Source organism: Gossypium arboreum, chromosome 12 (genome assembly GCF_025698485.1).
Source record: "Gossypium arboreum isolate Shixiya-1 chromosome 12, ASM2569848v2, whole genome shotgun sequence".
Taxonomy (NCBI): domain Eukaryota; kingdom Viridiplantae; phylum Streptophyta; class Magnoliopsida; order Malvales; family Malvaceae; genus Gossypium; species Gossypium arboreum.
In genome coordinates, this window is record NC_069081.1 from 99770062 (window position 1) to 99789278 (window position 19217).

Consider the following 19217-nt stretch of genomic DNA (forward strand, 5'->3'; position numbering starts at 1 on the left):
TATGCGACAAAGACGTTGGCTCGAGTTGTTAAAAGATTACGAGCTTGTCATTGATTATCACCCGAAAGGCTTATGTGGTTGCGGGCGCCTTAAGCCGGAAATCACCGCTTGCTTTACGAGCAATGAATGTACACTTGTCTATTCTACCCGACAATGTGTTAGTAGCCAATTAAAGGCCAAACCATTGTTGACTCATCAAATTCGTGAAGCTCGAAAGTTGATGATGAGTTGGTTGCAAAAGCGAAATGAGTGTGTTCGAACAAGGAATCGGAGTTTCATATTGGTGATGACGATTGTTTGAGGTTCGAAGTCGTCTGTGTGTTCCAAAGAATTGAACTTATTTCAATGATTCGAACGAAGCCCATTGTAGCCGAATGACAATCCACCCGGGAGTACGAAGATGTACAACGATTTGAAACGACGGTTTTGGTGGCATGGTATGAAACGAGACATCTCCGACTTTGTTTGAGATGTTTAATATGTCAACAAGTGAAAGCGGAACATCAAGTGCCTTGAGGATTACTTGACCGATTACGATACCCGAGTGGAAATGGGATCGAGTCACAATGGACTTTGTGTCCGGACCGCCATTGTCGTGAGCAAGAAGGATGCGATTTGGGTTGTTGTTGATAGATGACTAAGTCGGCTCACTTTATCCCGTGCGTCACGGATTTTTCATTAGATAAACTAGCTGAATTGTATGTTTCTCAGTTGTGAGATTACACGGGTACCGATTTACGTGGTGTCGGATAGAGATCCGAGGTTCACCTCGCGATTTTGGAAGAGATTGCAAGAAGCTTTAGGTACCAAGTTGCATTTCAAGACCGCCTTTCACCCCCAAACCGATGGTCAATCTGGCGGATAATTCGGATACTTAAGGATATGTTGAGATGTTGCATCCTCGAGTTCGATGGTTCATGGGAGCAGTACTTACCTTTGATTGAATTCGCCACAACAATAGTTTTCAATCAAGTATTAAGATGGCGCCTTACGAGGCCTTATGCGGGCGTAAATGCCGTACACCATTGTTTTGGACCGAGCTCGGTGAGAACAAAATTTTGGAGTGGATTTGATTAAAGATCTTTGAATGAAAGTAAAAGTAATCCGTGAAAATCAAGATAGCCTCCGATCGTCGAAGTCGACGCGGATCTCAAACGAAAAGACATTGAGTATCAAGTGGGAGATAAAGTGTTTCTTAAAGTTTCGCCTTGGAAAAGATACTCGATTTGGCCGTAAAGGCAAATTGAGCCCGAGGTTCATCGGGCCATATGAGATATCCGAACGAGTCGGTCCGATTATGTCGTTTGATTTTGCCCCGAACTTGAAAAGATTCACGACGTCTTTCATGTTTCGATGCTTCGACGCTATAGGTCTGATTTGTCGCACGTAATTAGTCCATCAGAGGTTAAAATTCAAGCCGATATGAGTTATGAAGAAGAACCGATTCGTATCCTAGGTCGTAAAGTGAAGGAGTTGCGAAACAAAAGGGTTCCGTTAGTAAAAGTGTTATGGCTCAAACACGGGATGGAAGAAGCTACTTGGGAACCCGAGAACTCTATGAAGGAGCGATACCCAAACCTATTTACGGTAAGATTTTCGGGGACGAAAATTTCTTAAGTGGGGAGAGTTGTGACACCTTAAAAGCACGCTAGTCGGAATGTGGTTTCGGGACCACAAAACCGAGGCATAAAAATAATTTGATATTTATTTTGATGCCTATAATATGTGTTAACTCATGTGTGACATTTTGATGCTTTAATTTAGAGTTATAAATGTGAATTTCACTAGAAAGGACCTAGAAGAAAACTTTGAAAGTATGATGGGGAAATGTATGATGACTAATTAAAGCATGCATGCAAAACAATGGCCTTGCATGTCAAATACCCCTTTTACAAGTGATGGCCGGCCATGACAAGGAGTATGGGCTAAACATGTCATGAAACATGTTTTGTTGGTGCATTAGGGAAACAATAAACAAATAAGCATGGGTAGTAAAGAAAAAAAAAATGTGTGTGTGTGAGTGAAACCCTCCATTGCCGTACATGGAAGAAAAGAAAAGAAAAAAATTTTTGCTCATCCATTTCATTCTCTCTTGACCGAAAATACTAGAGGGGAAGGGAGGAATTTTGCTTCATGCTTGGGTTGGAAGAGGATTAGGAAGAGGTTTGGCTATATTTGCATCAAGATTAAGGTATGTTTGATGTTGTGCCATGAGATTCATGCATGTTTTTGGTTGTTAACTTGATGTTCTTATTAGCCCATGGTTCAAATCTTTGTTATATCATGGGGATGGTATTTGGCCAAGGTGGATTTTGAGTTAATGCCATTGCATGTTAAATATGAAGCTTGATGATGATACATGTGATGGTGGATTGAGGACTCTTAGATTTTCTTTGAGCATTTTGAATGATATACTAAGTTCTTTGTGTAATCATGACCAAAATTATGGTGTTGTGATGTATTCGCCATGGTGCATCCCCAAGTGTGATTTATGCTCTTTGCATGGAGAGTAAGATTTGTGTTTCAAATCATGTTCATGTTTAGTTACAATCAACTTGAGATTCGGCTCTAGCATACATATATGTATATATGTTTGAGCATGATGTATTGGTATGACGTATATACTATCTTAAGGTATATACTTACTTATGATGATGTTTTGGTTATGAAGGAAATGATAGATGTGTATTGAGTTACAATATGGAAAGGTATTAGTTAGTAAAATGTATGCTGTTTTGTGTGGTAATAAGTGCATAAATGGCCTCAACATGGACATGCATATTCGCCACATGAAGGGAAATTGGTGAGCTGTATTCGGTTAGAGGCATCCATATTGAAGCCTTATCTTGGCTTAGATTGTTGACTAAATGGGTAATAAGTGAGGATGGTTGCGAATATACAAACATACATATGCATGTGTAATTGAATTATAAATGTTTAGCGAGATGGTTAAACTAGTTGATTTATTGATTAAGCTCAAGGAGTTAAAGAAGGAGCATCAAGCAAGGGAAAGGCGAAGGTCATCGAGTAGCCGACTTGGACTATTTTACCCAACACAAGGTAAGTCATTAAGCATATATTTGATATTGCTTAAATGATTGTAATATCTATGCAATTGTGTTTAATGAGATGAAATATATACAAATGTATGTGTATGAAAAGATGATAATGTTGAGCGTAAAAGAGATAGTGAAATGTGTAGGAAGTTTGCTTGACACTAAGTGTGCGAGAAATAGATGTGTACGGTGATTTAGATTGGCACCGAGTGTGCGAGCTTGTAATGTACGGCACTAAGTGTGCGAGTTTGGACTATATGGCACTATGTGTGCGGGCTTGAATCATATGGCACTAAGTGTGCGTGATTGAGTATTAAGCACTATGTGTGCGAACTCTACACATATCTCCGATTGAACATTTATATGGAGGCGTGACTTTATCGAGATGAGTATGGACAGCGGAAAGAGTAAGTACCTTGAGTTCATGGCTAATAGATGCTATGTTCATGCTCGGGGTGGAGTTGGTAAGATTTAAATCTATGTTATGATTTCAATTGCATTCCGTAAATAAGGTATCGTGGAATAGATGAAAGTTCATTTGATTGCATGATTGTTGCGGAAACGAAATGATGTATGGAAATTGCTTCAAATATCCTATTGAACAAAGATATGAAATGTAAATGTATGACTTGGTATGAGATTGATCCGAAGATCTAAGGAACTATGGTATAGTTCGGTATGGTGGAACATTTGGCCTTGTTTCATTATTTCATTTTATGATAATTGTATTAATGGATGGTTGTGGAATGCTTATGACTTCTTGAGTTATAAACTCACTCGGTGTTTTCTTGTCACCCATTTTAGGTTCCTTAGGCTCGTCTCCTTTTGGGTGTTCAGAATCACAACGAAGTCATCACACCCGTGAGCAATCTTTGGTATTGTCTTCTTAGTCGACTTAGGAGAACATTTGGCATGTATGAGCTATTTTGTTTTGTTAAATTTTGGGTTGTAAACTTTAAGCCATGTGAAAATGGCCTATGTGGTCGTTTGAGTGGGATGCTAGAATCTATAGCCACGAGTCTTAGAAACCTTAATTTTGATAAGGTGGCCATAATTTGTGTCACGTATGATGGATGAGTAGTAAGGCTAAGGAAGGATTCATGAAATTGGCATAGTCTCTGCGATGGCTATTGCGGACAGCAGCAGTGATATGAAATCGAAAAATCACTAAAAATAGTAGAAGTGGAATTAATAGCTAAAAAATTACGTACTCGAATCTTGATGGGTCTATTTTCATATGGATGAAACAAAACGACCATATGAGCTGTATTTTAAGAGATATTAAAGTTCTCGTGAAACAGGGCCAGAACGGTTTCGGATCCCTGTTCCGACTTTGGAAAATCATTGTAAATTAACCAGAGATAATTAGGAGTCATGCCATATATGTGTGGATTCCCTCTGAGTCTAGTTTCTATAGAAACAAACAGCATCAGTATTGAATCCTGTACAGGAGATATCCAATTCGTAACGCACAAAGGTCAGTGTAGTCGATCCACCAACAGGGGAGACTTTAACTAATAAACTGTACTAATTGGCTCGACCAAAATTCTAGAAAAAATCTGTAGATGGACATATGAGTCTAGTTTCAGGAAAAATTATGAAACTGATTTTCGAGTTGAAAAAATCAAGATATGATTTTTGAAGCGACTAGTACATGATTGGCGACTTATCCGGGAAATTCTCAATAAGTGGTTTGAAGTCATTAACACCTCGTGTTCGACTCCGGCGACGGTCTCGGGTTCGGGGTGTTACAATATGATAATAGCATGTTATCGCATTGCTTATTATTTTCGTGCGAGCTTACTAAGCGTAAAGCTTACTCCCTCCTTTCCATTTCTTTTAGTTTTGTCAGGTCAACTTAGGGTTGGAGATCGTCGGAGGCAACATCACACTATCGAGCCATTATCCGTGGAGTATTGATATGTGTATTTTAAATGTTTTCAAATGAGTGGCATGTATAGGGACTTAGTTTTTCTATGATGACAATTTTTGTGATTAGGCAAAGGTATTGGTTTATATTTATTTGTTGTTTATAGCTATGAGATATGGCTTATAATGATTTTGGCTTGTAAGCCTATTTATCCATGATATGTGTTAATGTCTTGTGATGTGGTTATGTGATTGTGCTTGTTCAGTATGTATGAGAAGTATAGGGCATATATGCATGATGAATGCCATTGAAATCGTGTATGTATATGTATGTAAAGATGACAAAAAGGCTTGGAAATTAGCCTAAGTCTTGACCACACAAGTAGAGACATCGTTGTGTGTCTCAACCGTGTGGAGGACACGACCTCTGACCACGGGTGTGTGCCTTGGCCGTGTGCCCTTAAACGATTGCTGACGTCATAAATAGAGAGTTACATGGGCTGAGGACATGGGCGTATCCCAAGCCACACGGACGTGTGCGACCACATGGCCAACCCACACGGGCATGTGACCCTCCAAAGCTAGAAAATTGTTAAGTTGCCCAAAGACTTTTGAAAGTTCTCAGTTTAGTCTTGAACCACCCTGATGTATGTTATAGGCTTCGAAGGCTTGTATAAGGGACAATATGCATGTGTTTGAAAAGTTCTAATTTTGGGTGAAATCTGGTAACCCGATTTTGTGTGTTTGTGAATGTTTAAGTCTGGTAACGCCTCGAACCCTGTCCTGGAGTTGGATATGGGTGAGGCGTGTTACATTTAGTGGTATCAGAGCTATGGTTTAGTCAATTCTCAGACTAACCTAGCATATGTTTGAGAGTCCAGCTATACATGCCACCGATCCGTGATAGTGTGATGTCTCCTGACGTGTATGAGAGCCACTTTGTTTAGACAAAGGTACTCTCCAATCGAGCTACACCGACCATGTTGAATGTGATGCTAAAATATTCGAGTAAAGTATAGTCATGACGAACTGAAACTTGGAAAGGTATGAATGAGGATTCATGAAATGTGTACATGGTGAAATGAGCTTATCTATGATTAATAGATAATTCTATGATGTAAATGGTCGATTTGCTTGAGTGAATGCATGTGTTTAGATAACTTACCAAAGATATAGATGGAATGAACATTCAAGTACGCTTATATGAAAAATCATAGTTGATAAGCTCGTATAGCTTAAGTAAATATGTTAAATTGCTTGGACTGATTCATATGATTGTAACGATATGTCTAAATGATAGTGTACGAGGTAAAAGTATGGATTATGATAAACTTATCTGTGTTTGTTGGCCCATGTATGATATCATGTGATAGGCAGTATACCCTCCAGTTTTGACACGGCCTAGACACACAGGCGTGTTTATTGGTCGTGTGTGGCACACAGGTTGGCACACGGGCATATGGTTAGTTGTGTGGCCAAGTCAGTAGCCTCCCTAATTTTCACACGACCTGGCACATGGGCGTGTCTTGTGGCCATGTAGACAAGTCAGTATGTATGCCTTGTTTTGCCACGGCTTAAACACACGGGCGTGTCTAATGCCGTGTGAGGCATACGGCCTGTTCACACGGTCGTGTGACCTTTTAAAAGTTACAAATTTTTATAAGTTTTGAAAAGTTCACATGTTATCGATTTAGTCTTAGATGCATGGATTAGACTTTGTGTGCTCAGTTTAAGTTTGTAATGAATATGAATGAATGGTATTTTATTGAATTGAGATGGTATTTGATATTTGGTTATTTTGATCTAAGTTGCGAGTTCAATAATGCCTCTTAACCTATTCTGACGACGGATATGGGTTAGGTGTGTTACAGTTTATTGGTATCAGAACTATAGTTTAGTCAGTTCTAAGACTACCATAGCGTATGTGAGTCTAATTATAAATGCCATATTTATGAACTGCGATAGTGTGATGAATCCTGACAATGAAATGTGCTTTTATATAGCAACTGGATCCTGAAAGAGCCAGAGCAGATGATGTCGAAAGCAATGCGTTTGCTCCCGCGCAAGGGACGACGCCATTTGATTTTCGACCAGCTACAAGTAGCCGTGATGGTGAGGCTAGACAAGCCTTCTATCAGATGATGAATGATTGGTTCACCCAATATATTAGAACCAATCTGGCTGTACAACAACCTCCACCCCTGGTTAATTCTCCTCAAACTCCTATTATGCCACCAGGGAATCTGGTTCAGTTAAGTAGACCACCAGTCGATAAGATTAGAAAATATGGGGCTAAAGAGTTTCGAGCTATAACGAGTGATAATGCTGAAAAAGCCGTGTTTTGGCTAGAGAACATGATAAGAGTGTTTGACGAATTATCATTAAATCTTAAAGAATGTATAAAATGTGTTGTTTCCCTTCTGAGAGATACGGTGTACCATTGGTGGAAGACTTTGACATCTGTAGTTCCGAGTGAACGGGTTACTTGGGATTTCTTCCAAGCTGAATTTCAGAAGAAATATATCAGTCAGAGATTCATCGATCAGAAACGTAAAGAGTTTCTTGAGCTTAAACAAGGCCATATGTCTGTCACAGAATACGAACGAGAATTCGTAAGATTAAGTTAGTATGCTCGTGAATGTGTATCTAAGAAAAGAAATAATGTGCAAAAGATTCGAGGATGGCTTAAACGAAGATATTCGCCTATTAGTTGGGATTCTGGAAATCAAAGAATTTATTGTGCTTGTTGAACGAGCATGTAAAGCTGAAGATCTTAAGAAAGAGAAAAGAAAAGCTGATTTTGAAGCTAGAGAGGTACGAAAGAGATCATCGAGCAAGTCTTTTCAATCTGGATTAAAGAATTTCAAAGATGATAATAGCCGTTCAAAGGCTAGTGTGAGACATTCGTACATAGATCGTGCTAGATCGCAATCGAGCTTTAAAACTCCAGCTACGTCTGTTGCCAGTGTTGGTAATGTAAAGAATGAAAAACCTAAGTGTGATCAATATGGAAGACAATATTTTGGAGAATGCTGGGGAAAGAGTAATAACCAAGCTTGTTACAGTTGTGATTCACGAAATCATTTTATAAAAGATTTCCCAGATTTAGTTGAAAAAGATAATGTTCAGAATCTGAGGCCGAGTGGCAACGCTTCTCGTGGTAGACCTCCTAGAAATATGGGAAATGTAAGTGGTAGTCAAGGAGGAACAAAAGATACAACTATTAGATTCGAGGCTCGTGCACCTGCCAGAGCCTAGGCTATTTGAGCTCGCGAAGAAACTCCATCGCCAGACGTGATTACGGGTACATTTACTCTTTATGATACTTTTGTGATTGCTTTGATAGATCCTGGATTGACACATTCGTATATATGCATGAACTTAGTGAACAGTAAGACTTTGCCTGTAGAGTCTACTGAATTTGTAATTAGAGATTCGAACCCCCTAGGCAGATGTGTTTTGGTTGATAAAGTCTGCAAGAATTGTCCGTTAATGTTTTTGAGACATTTGTTTTCCGGCTAATCTGATGTTACCTTTTGATGAATTTAATATAATTCTGGGTATGGATTGGTTAACTTTGCATGACGCTGTTGTGAACTGCAAATGAAAAACTATTGATTTGAGATGCAAGAATGATGAAATAGTCAAAATTGAATCTAGTGATTTGAATGGATTGCCTACTATAATATCTTCGATGAAAGCTTTGAGTATGGTGAGAAAGGGTTGTGAAGTTTATTTTGCATATGTGATTGATTCGAGAATGTCAGAAAAGAAAGTTGAATCTGTGCCTATTTTCTGTGAGTTCTCTGATGTGTTTCCTGAAGAATTTTCGGGATTTCCTCCGATTAGAGAAGTAGAATTTGGCATTGAATTGGTACCTAGTACTACTCCGATTTTAATAGCTTCGTATAGAATGGCTCCGACCAAACTAAAAGAATTAAAGTCTCAGTTGCAAGAATTGACCGATAGAGGATTTGCTAGACTGAGTTTCTCACCTTGGGGTATTCTGGTTTTATTCGTGAAAAAGAAAGACGGAATGATGAGAATGTGTATGGATTATTGTTAGTTGAACAAAGTGACTATTAAGAATTAGTATCCTTTGCCTCAAATTGATGATTTGTTTGATTAGTTGAAAGGAGCTGCTGTGTTTTCAAAAATAGATTTGAGATTAGGCTATTATCAGTTGCGAGTGAAAGACTCAGATATTCCGAAAACTACTTTCAGAACGAGGTACGACCACTATTTTTATGGATTTGATGAATAGAATTTTTAGACCGTATTTAGATCAATTTGTTGTTATATTCATTGATGAGATATTGATTTATTCACGTGATGAATCCAAACATGCTGAGCATTTGAGATTAGTGCTAAAGATTCCGCTAGATAAACAGTTGTATGCGAAGTTCAGTAAATGTGAATTTTGGTTGCGATAAGTTGGTTTTTTGGGTCATATTGTATCAGCCTCTGGTATCTAAGTTGATTCGAGCAATATTTCAGCTAGATTGGAAACCTCCTAGGAATGTCTCTAAAGTCCGTAGTTTTTTGGGACTTGCTGGTTATTATAGAAGATTCGTAAAAGGTTTTTCGATGATTGCGACTTCGTTGGCAAAATTGCTTTAAAAATATGTGAAGTTTGTATGGTCTGAAAAGTATCAAAATAGTTTTGATCAGTTGAAAACTTTGTTGACTGAAGCTCCGGTATTGGTACAACACGAATCGGGTAAAGAATTTGTGATATACAGTGATGCTTCGTTAATTGGTCTGGAATGTGTTTTAATGCAAGAAGGTAAAGTCATTGCTTATGCTTCGAGACAGTTGAAGCTGCATGAAAAGAACTATCCTACGCACGATCTTGAATTAGCTACGATTATGGTTGCTCTAAAGATATGGTGCCACTACTTGTTTGGTGAGAAATGTCATATGTATTCTGATCATAAGAGTTTGAAGTATTTGACGACTCAAAAAGATTTGAAACTGCGACAAAGAAGATGGTTAGAGCTACTAAAAGACTACGAACTTGTGATTGATTATCATCTGGGAAAAGCAAATGTTGTTGCTGATGCCTTGAGTAAAAAATCATTGTTTGCTTTGCGTGCATGAATGCTCATTTGGTTCTGTCTGATGATGGTTTAGTTTTAGCTGATTTGAAAGCAAGACTTTTGTTCTTATAGCAGATTATCGAAGCTCAGAAGATTGATAATGAGATTTTAGCTAAAAGAGCTTAGTGTGATGTAGAGTCTGATTCAGAATTCAGAGTTGATAAAGATGATTGTTTTAGATTTCGAGATCGAATTTGTGTTTCGAGAAATTCAGAGTTAATTCAGATGATTTTGAGTAAAGCTCACAATAGTCGGTTATCTATGTATCTGGGTAGTATGAAAACGTATAATGATCTGAAACAGCATTACTAGACTTTTGTTCTTACAACAGATTATCGAAGCTCAGAAGATTGATAATGAGATTTTAGCTAAAAGAGCTTTGTGTGATGTAGAGTCTGATTCAGAATTCAGAGTTGATAAAGATGATTGTTTTAGATTCCGAGATCGAATTTATGTTTCGAGAAATTTAGAGTTAATTCAGATGATTTTGAGTAAAGCTCACAATAGTCGGTTATCTATGTATCCGGGTAGTATGAAAATGTATAATGATCTGAAACAACATTACTAGACTTTTGTCCCTATAATAGATTATCGAAGCTCAGAAGATTGATAATGAGATTTTAGCTAAAAGAGCTTAGTGTGATGTAGAGTCTGATTCAGAATTCAGAGTTGATAAAGATGATTGTTTTAGATTCCGAGATTGAATTTGTGTTTCGAGAAATTCAGAGTTAATTCAGATGATTTTGAGTAAAGCTTACAATAGTCGGTTATGTGTGCATCCGGGTAGTACAAAAATTTATAATGATCTGAAACAGCATTACTAGTGGTCCGGAATGAAAAGAGATATCTCTGAATTTGTTTCTAAATGTTTGATCTGTCAGCAAGTTAAAGCTGAACATCAGGTGCCATCTGGTTTGTTACAATCGATTATGGTTCCGGAGTGGAAATGGGATCGAGTGGCAATGGACTTTGTTTCGGGTTTACCACTGTCTCCGAGAAAGAAAGATGCAATCTGGGTTGTAGTTGATTGATTGACGAAATCAACTCATTTTATTCCAGTTCGATCTGATTACTCACTTGATAAATTACTTGAGTTATATATTTCTAATATTGTGAGATTGCACGGTGTGCCATCATCTATTGTATCAAACAGAGACCCGAGATTCACATCATGATTCTGAAAGAAATTGAAAGATGCTCTGGGTACTAAATTGCACTTTAGTACTACTTTTCATTCGCAAACGGACGGTCAATCAGAGCGGATTATTCAGATACTTGAGGATATGTTGAGATATTGCATTCTTGTGTTTGAAGCTACGTGGGAACAATATCTACCTTTAATTGAATCCGCTTATAATAACAGTTTTCAGTCGAGCATTAAAATGGCACTGTATGAAGCTTTACATGGTCGCAAATGCCGTACACCTTTGTATTGGATGGAGCTCAGCGAAAATAAGATTCACGGGGTTGATTTGATAAAAGAAACTAAACAGAAAGTAAAAGTGATTCGAGATAGTTTGATAGTAGCTTCCGATCGTCAGAAATCTCATGCAGATTTGAAAAGAAAAGATATTGAGTTTGAGATTGGCGATAAAGTGTTTTTAAAGGTATCTCCGTGGAAAAAAGTGCTTCGATTCGATAAAAAAGGCAAATTAAGTCCGAGGTTTATTGGGTCGTATGAGATTATCGAGCGTATTGGGCCGATAACGTATAGATTGTTGTTGCTACCAGAAAAGATTCATAATCTGTTTCATGTATCGATGCTTCGATGATACAGATCTGATCCGTTGCATGTAATTCCTTCGTCTGAGATAGACATTCAGTCATATATGACTTACGAAGAAAAGTCGATCTGTATCTTAGCTCGAGAGGTTAAAGAACTGCAAAATAAGAAAATTCTGTTAGTAAAAGTGATGTGGCATCAACACAGAATTGAAGAGGCTACGTGGGAGCCTGAAGATACTATGAGGCAACAATATTCGAATCTGTTCAATGGTAAGATTTTCGGGGACGAAAATCCCTAAGGGGGAGAATTGTAACAGTCCAGTTTAGATCCTAGTCGAAATAGTGGTTTTGGGACCACAAATCTGAGTCAGAGAAATGTTTAAATATTATTTTCTATGTTTATGATGTGAGAATTAGCATGTTTGAAAGTCTAGTATGAAAGTTTGAATGTTTGTGTGCTTAATTTAATAAAAAGAACCTAATCGCGTAAAATGTAAAAGCTGTGTGCTAGATGTTAAAAGTGCGTATTTGATTTGGATTTATAAATGAGGGGTCCTTATGATGCAAATATACCATTGGTTTAATGAATGGACAAATATGGACAATAATTAGTGGAATTTTAATGAAATAGATAAGGTTAAAAGTGGAATTTAGTAATTAAGTTATGTTAAATAAAACATATCATAAAATCATCCTTATTATCATCATTTTTGACTGAAAATTTGAAAAGAAGAAAGCCAAAGGCTAGGTAAGAAAGCTAAAGGCTAGGTTTTCATTCGATTATGGTTGAAGCTTGATTAAGGTATGAGTTTTGTTCGGTTTTTGATAATTTTTATGTTTTTGTGATCGTTGCTTAGTATACTATCAAGCCCATGTCTCAATTTCTAATTTTGTTTATACTTTTGAGTTATTCTATTGATGAAAATCTTAGCTTTGTGATGTTAGTTGATGAATTATGAAAGTTATGTTTTGGGTTAACATATGTTGTCTTTGAATTTTTGATGAAATTGAGTAATTTGGGCTAAATTGTAAAAATGTTATTTTGAGGGACTAAAATGTGAAATAAATGAAATGTATGGATTTGTATGAGAGTTATGAAAATTCAACTAAACTTGTGTACAAGCAAACTTTGTGTATTTTGTGATTTTGTAAATTAGGGACTAAAGTGTCGAAATGTGAAAATGTGAGGCTAGTTTGCAAAATACCCTAAATTTGTGTCTATGGATTGTGAATAAATTAGTGAATAAAAGGGTTAATTTTGAATACTTATAGATTAAGGAAAGAGGAATTCAGACTTAGACTGAGGGAAGTCGAAGATTATAGAGTAGATGATCCGAGTCAACAATTTCGAGTACGAGGTAAGTTCGTACGTAAAACATGATGTTTTAAGTATGTTTTGATGCTTTGTTTATACATATATTGTATATACATTTAGTTTGGATGAATATGATGATAAATCAATGGTATTTGGCACTAAGTGTGCGATTTAAACTAACTTCGGCTATATAAGGCACTAAATGTGCGATACCGAGATAGGTTCGGTTAATTGAGAAAGCACCAAGTGTGCGAAATTATTAAAGCTTCGGCTACTCTTGAAAGCACTAAGTGTGCGGATATTTAAAGCATTGGTAATCTTCAAAAAGCTTAAAATATCCGAACAAGAGGTGAGAATGAAAATGAATGAATACGGGAATGTTTAGGTAAGTAGAATACCTATGTGGTAGATGGTATTATGCATATAAAGTTTATTGAATTGGTGTAAACATATGGATGATGTTGGCATGAAATTGATAGATGAGTTAAGAATTTATAAGTACTTATGTGTTGTTTCATATTTTATATACTGTTGATGATTTTGGTACGAACTTACTAAGCTTTTGAAAGCTTATTTTGTGTGTGTGTTTGCATTATTTTATAGATATCGAAGCTACTGTGAGCTCGGGGATCGTCAAGGATCATCACCACACTATCGAACCTTATTTTGGTACTTTGAAAATGTATATATTAAAGTATGGTTGTATAGGCTAGAAGTTGTGGGATTATGTTTTGTGATGTATATATTTAGCCATGTGATATGGCTTGGTATGGTTGTGGATATGTCATGGTTTTGGTGTAAGATATGTGATGCAATATGATATATACATTTGATATGTTTTTGTTGGACAAAAGAACTGGTAAATGTTGGAAAGTTTTGGCAAGTTGTAGCATGAAATTGAATGATGTATAGAAAGAAATGTTTTGAGAAGCTTTTAATTTATGTTTTGATATAGATTGGTAAGGCTTATGAGTATGTATTTGATTGGAATTGATATGTCATAAGTGGCTTATGTTTTGGTTTGAAATTTGGCTGAATTGGTTGTGTATATATGCTTATTTCTTTGCTTGTAGGTTGACCCAAATTGGGGTGGCAAATTGGCTATTCAAATGGCCTATTTTTGTCAACATGGGCGTGTGGCTTAGCCGTGTTAGACACATGGTCACGTTACACTATCGTGTGTCCCCTAGGGTACCTTACGAATTAAATGTAGTATACCCTCCAATTTTGACACGGCCTAGACACACGGGCGTGTCTATTGGTTGTGTGTGGCACACAAGTTGGCACACGGGCGTGTGGTCAGCCGTGTGGCCAAGTCAGTTGCCTTTCTAATTTTCACACGGCCTGGCACACGGGAGTGTCTTGTGGCCATATGGACAAGTTAGTATGTACGCCCTGTTTCGCCACGGCTTAGACACAAGGGTGCGTCTAATGCCGTGTGAGGCACACATCCTGTTCACACGGGCATGTAACCTTTTAAAAGTTAAAAATTTTTATAAGTTCTAAAAAGTTCACATGTTATCGATTTAGTCCTAGATGCTTGGGTTAGACCTTGTATGCTCAGTTTAAGTTTGTAATGAGCATGAATGAATGGTATTTTATTAAATTGAGATGGTATTTGATATTTGGTTGTTTTGATCTAAGTTACGAGTCCGGTAATGCCTCTTAACCTATTCCGGCGACGAATACGGGTTAGGGATGTTACATTCTGGATAAATAATTGATATGAATTGAATTACAAGTCTAGTAATACCTCTTAACCTATTCCGGTGAAGGTTACGGGTTAGGGGTGTTACATTTTATTGGTACCAGAGCTATGGTTTAGTCGATTCTAGGACTACCATAGTATATATGAGTCTTGCTATACATGCCATATATATATAACCTGCGATAGTGTGATGACTCTTGATATTTTAAATGTGTTTTTATATAGCAAATGGATCCAAATCGAGTGATAGCTGACGAAGTAGAGAGTAATGCATCTGCTCCCGCTCAAGGGACAGCGCTTTCCGAACTTAGACCTGTAGCAAGTAGTCAAGAAAGAGAGGCTAAAGAAGCTTTCTTCTAGATGATGAACGAATGATTCTTTGAGTATGTCCAAGCAAATTCGGCTACTCAACAACCTTTACCTCCACCTGTTTCTGAACCAATACCCATAGCTCCCCAAGGTTAGGAATTTTTGCAACCGAACAGACTATTAGTAGATAGAATCAAAAGTACGGGGCTCAAGAGTTCAGGGATACAATTGATGATGATCCTCAGAAGGCTGAATTAATGCTTGAGAATACCATCCGAGTGTTTGATGAATTGTCGTGCATACCGGATGATTGTGTAAAAGGTGTTGTATCACTGTTAAAGGACACAACGTATCAGTGGTGGAACACATTGGTGTCGATAGTACCCAGAGAACGAATGACTTGGGAATTCTTTCAGATGAAATTCTGTAAGAAATACATAAGCCAACGATTCCTGGATCAAAAGCATAAAGAGTTTTTAGAGCTTAAACAGAGTCGTAGGACCGTAATTGAATATGAAGGAGAATTTTTTCGATTAAGCAAGTATGCCTGGGAGTGCGTGGCTACCAAAGAAATGATGTGTAAACGGTTTGTAAATTTGTTGAACGAGGATATCAAACTCCTGGTTGAAATTCTAGACTTGAAAAAATTTGTTGTCTTGATTGATAGAGCATACAAGGCTAAAGAGCTTAGTAGAGAGAAAAGAAAAGCCGATTCTGAGGCTAAAGACTTCAGAAAGAGATATGCGGGGAAATCACACCAATCAATATCAAAGAAATCCAAAGATTTTCATCCTCGCTCTACTGCTTCTGTGGGAATTTTGATTAGAGAGAGACGCAAGACAATTTAACTCAAAACCTCAAACGACATCTGTTGCTAACGTGGGCAGTGTTAAGAATGTGGGGCCTGAGTGAAAGCATTGCAATAGGTGACATTATAGTGATTGTAGACTTGAGAGCGGAGCTTACTTTAGATGCGGATCTTTTGATCACTTTCTCCAGGATTGTCCAAAAAATTCTATGGCTAAAAGAGACCAACTAGCGAAAATTAGCAACACGTCTGCTAGAGGGAGACCACCCCTAAAAACTGGGAATGCTAGTGGTAATCGAGGTGCTGCTAGAGATACTACAGTGAGATCTGAGGTACAAGCACCTGCCCAAGCTTATGCTATCTGTGCACGTGAGGAGGCATCATCGCCAGATGTTATTACCGGTACTTTTTCTCTCTTTGACACTGAGATGGCTGCATTGATTGACCCTGGATCAACTCATTCATATATCTGCATGAATTTAGAATTTAAAAAGAGTTTACATGCTGAGTCTACAGAGTTTGTAATTAAAGTATCGAACCTCTTAGGCAAATCTATTCTAGTTGATAAAATTTGTAGGCAAATCTGCGGTTACAGTTTTTGGGCTAACTTGATGCTTCTACCGTCGATGAGTTTGATGTGATTTTGGGTATGGATTGGCTGACTATGCATGATGCAGTTATGAACTACAGACGAAAGATTATTGAGTTGAAATGTCAGAACGGTGAAATTCTTCAGATTGAGTCTAATGATTTGAGTGAATTGCCTTCTGTATTATCGTCTTTGATGGCTCAGAAATGTATGAAAAAGGGTTGTGGTGCATATCTTGCATATGTACTGCATACTAAGGTATTGAAATCGAAAATTGAATCTGTACCAGTGGTTTGCGAGTTTTCAAATGTATTTCCTGAAAAACTACCGGGATTACAGCCAATTAGAGAGGTTGAATTTGGTATTGAATTAATATCGAGAACAACACCTATATCAATATCTCAGTATAGAATGGCACCAACAGAGTTGAAAGAGTTGAAAGCTCTGTTGCAAGAGTTAACAGATAGAGGTTTTGTTAGACTGAGTTTCTGGCCCTGAGGTGCTCCGGTATTATTTGTGCAAAAGAAAGACTGGTCGATGATAATGTGTATTGATTACAGACAACTGAATAAAGTGACTATAAAGAACAAATATCCTTTACCATGGATTGATGATTTGTTTAATCAGTTGAAAGGGGCTACAATATTTTTGAAAATTGATCTGAGATCGAGATATTATCAATTGCGAGTTAAAGAGTCTGATGTACCAAAAACAACTTTTAGAACAAGGTACAGACATTATGAATTTCTTGTTATGCATTTGGTTTAACTAATGCTCCTGCTGTTTTTATGGATTTGATGAATCGGATATTTAGACTGTATTTAGATAGATTCGTGGTTGTATTCATTGATGACATTCTGATCTATTCACGTGATGAGTCTGAACATACCGAGCATTTGAGGATTGTGTTAAAAACTTTACAGGATAAACAATTATTTGCAAAGTTCAGCAAATATGAATTTTGGCTTCGAGAGGTTGGATTTTTGGGGCATATAGTTTCAGCTGAAGGTATCCGAGTATATCTAAGCAAGATTTCTGCTATTGTTGACTGGAAACCTCCGAAAAATTTATCTGAGATCAGAAGTTTTCTGGGATTAGCGGGATATTACATAAGATTTGTGAAAGGATTTTTGATGATTGCAGTACCGTTAGCTCGATTGCTTAAAAAAGATGTGAAATTCGAATGGAATGAGAAGTGTCAATAGAGTTTCGAATAGTTGAAAGCATTGTTAACAGAAGTGCCAGTTTTAGTTCAACTTGAATCGGGTAAGGAGTTTGTGATTTATAGTGATGCGTCATTAAATGGACTAGGTTGAGTATTGATGCAAGACAGAAAAGTTGTAGCTTATGCTTCCTGACAATTGAAACCACACGAGAAGAATTACCCGACATATGATCTTGAATTAGCTACAATAGTATTCACATTAAATATTTGGCGACACTATCTATACGGTGAGAAATGTCGAATATTTACGGATCATAAGAGCTTGAAGTATTTAATGTCACAAAGAGATTTGAATCTGCGACAATGAAGATGGCTTGAACTATTGAAAGATTACGAGTTTGTAATTGATTATCATCCGGGAAAGGCCAATGTTGTAGCCGATGCTTTGAGTCGAAAGTCCTTATTTGCTTTACAGGCAATGAATACTCAAATGATGATATATGATGACAGATCTATTTTAGCTAAGATGAGAGCTAGGCCAGTATTTTTGCAACAAATCTGAGAGGCTCTGAAAGATGACAGCGAGTTGCAAGCTAAAAGAAATTTATATGTGTCTAATTCTGATTCTAAATTTCATAATGGGAATAATGGTTGCTTAATGTTTCAGAATAGAATTTTTGTACCGAAAGACATCGAACTCATTCAAAAAATTTGACATGAGGCACACAGTAGTCACTTTTCTATTCATCTGGGTAGCACCAAAATGTATAACGATCTGAAACAGTTGTACTGGTGGTCGGGAATAAAACGAGATATCTCAGAGTTTGTATCGAGATGTTTAATCTGTCAACAAGTAAAAGCCGAACATCAAGTACCGTCAGGTTTATTACAGCCAGTAATGGTTCCAGAATGGAAATGGGATAGAGTTACAATGGATTTTGTATCGAGATTGCCTCTGACTCCAAAAAAGAAAGAATCAATTTGGGTTATCGTAGATAGAATAACGAAATCTGCTCATTTCATACCAGTACGTACGGATTACTCTCTTGATAGACTGGCTGAACTGTACTTGTCTAAAATTGTATGATTGCATGGTGTACCACTGTCTATTATCTCCGATAGAGACCCGAGATTTACGTCAAGATTTTGGAAGAAATTACAAGAAGCTCTTGGAATGAAATTGAATTTCCGCATTGCTTTTCATCCCCAGACGGACGGTCAGTCCGAAAGAATTGTACAGATACTTGAGGATATGTTGCGTTGTTGCATTCTCGAGTTTGAAGGTAGCTAGGAGAAATACTTGCCTCTGATTGAATTTGCTTATAACAACAGTTTTCAAACGAGTATAAAGATCGCACCGTACGAAGCTTTATACGTTTGTAAATGTTAAACACCGTACTGGACTGAATTAAGTGAAAAAAAGATTCACGGGTTTGAATTGATTAGAGAAACATAAGAAAAAGTGAAAATGATTCGCGACAGTTTAAAAGCAGCTTCAGATAAAAAAGAATCATACGCGGATTTAAAATGTAAAGAAATAAAGTTTCAGGTTAGAGATCATGTATTCTAGAAAG

The 19217-nt window shown here is 37.2% G+C and overlaps 1 protein-coding gene across 1 annotated transcript; it reads left to right on the top strand.

Moving 5' to 3' along the window:
• Positions 1–15000: 15000 nt before the first annotated feature.
• LOC108477578 (uncharacterized) lies at positions 15001–15929 on the top strand. The gene is made up of 2 exons (XM_017780110.1): positions 15001–15094; positions 15295–15929. The coding sequence occupies exons 1-2, from the start codon at positions 15001–15003 to the stop codon at positions 15927–15929; spliced, it is 729 nt and encodes a 242-aa protein (XP_017635599.1).
• Positions 15930–19217: the final 3288 nt, after the last annotated feature.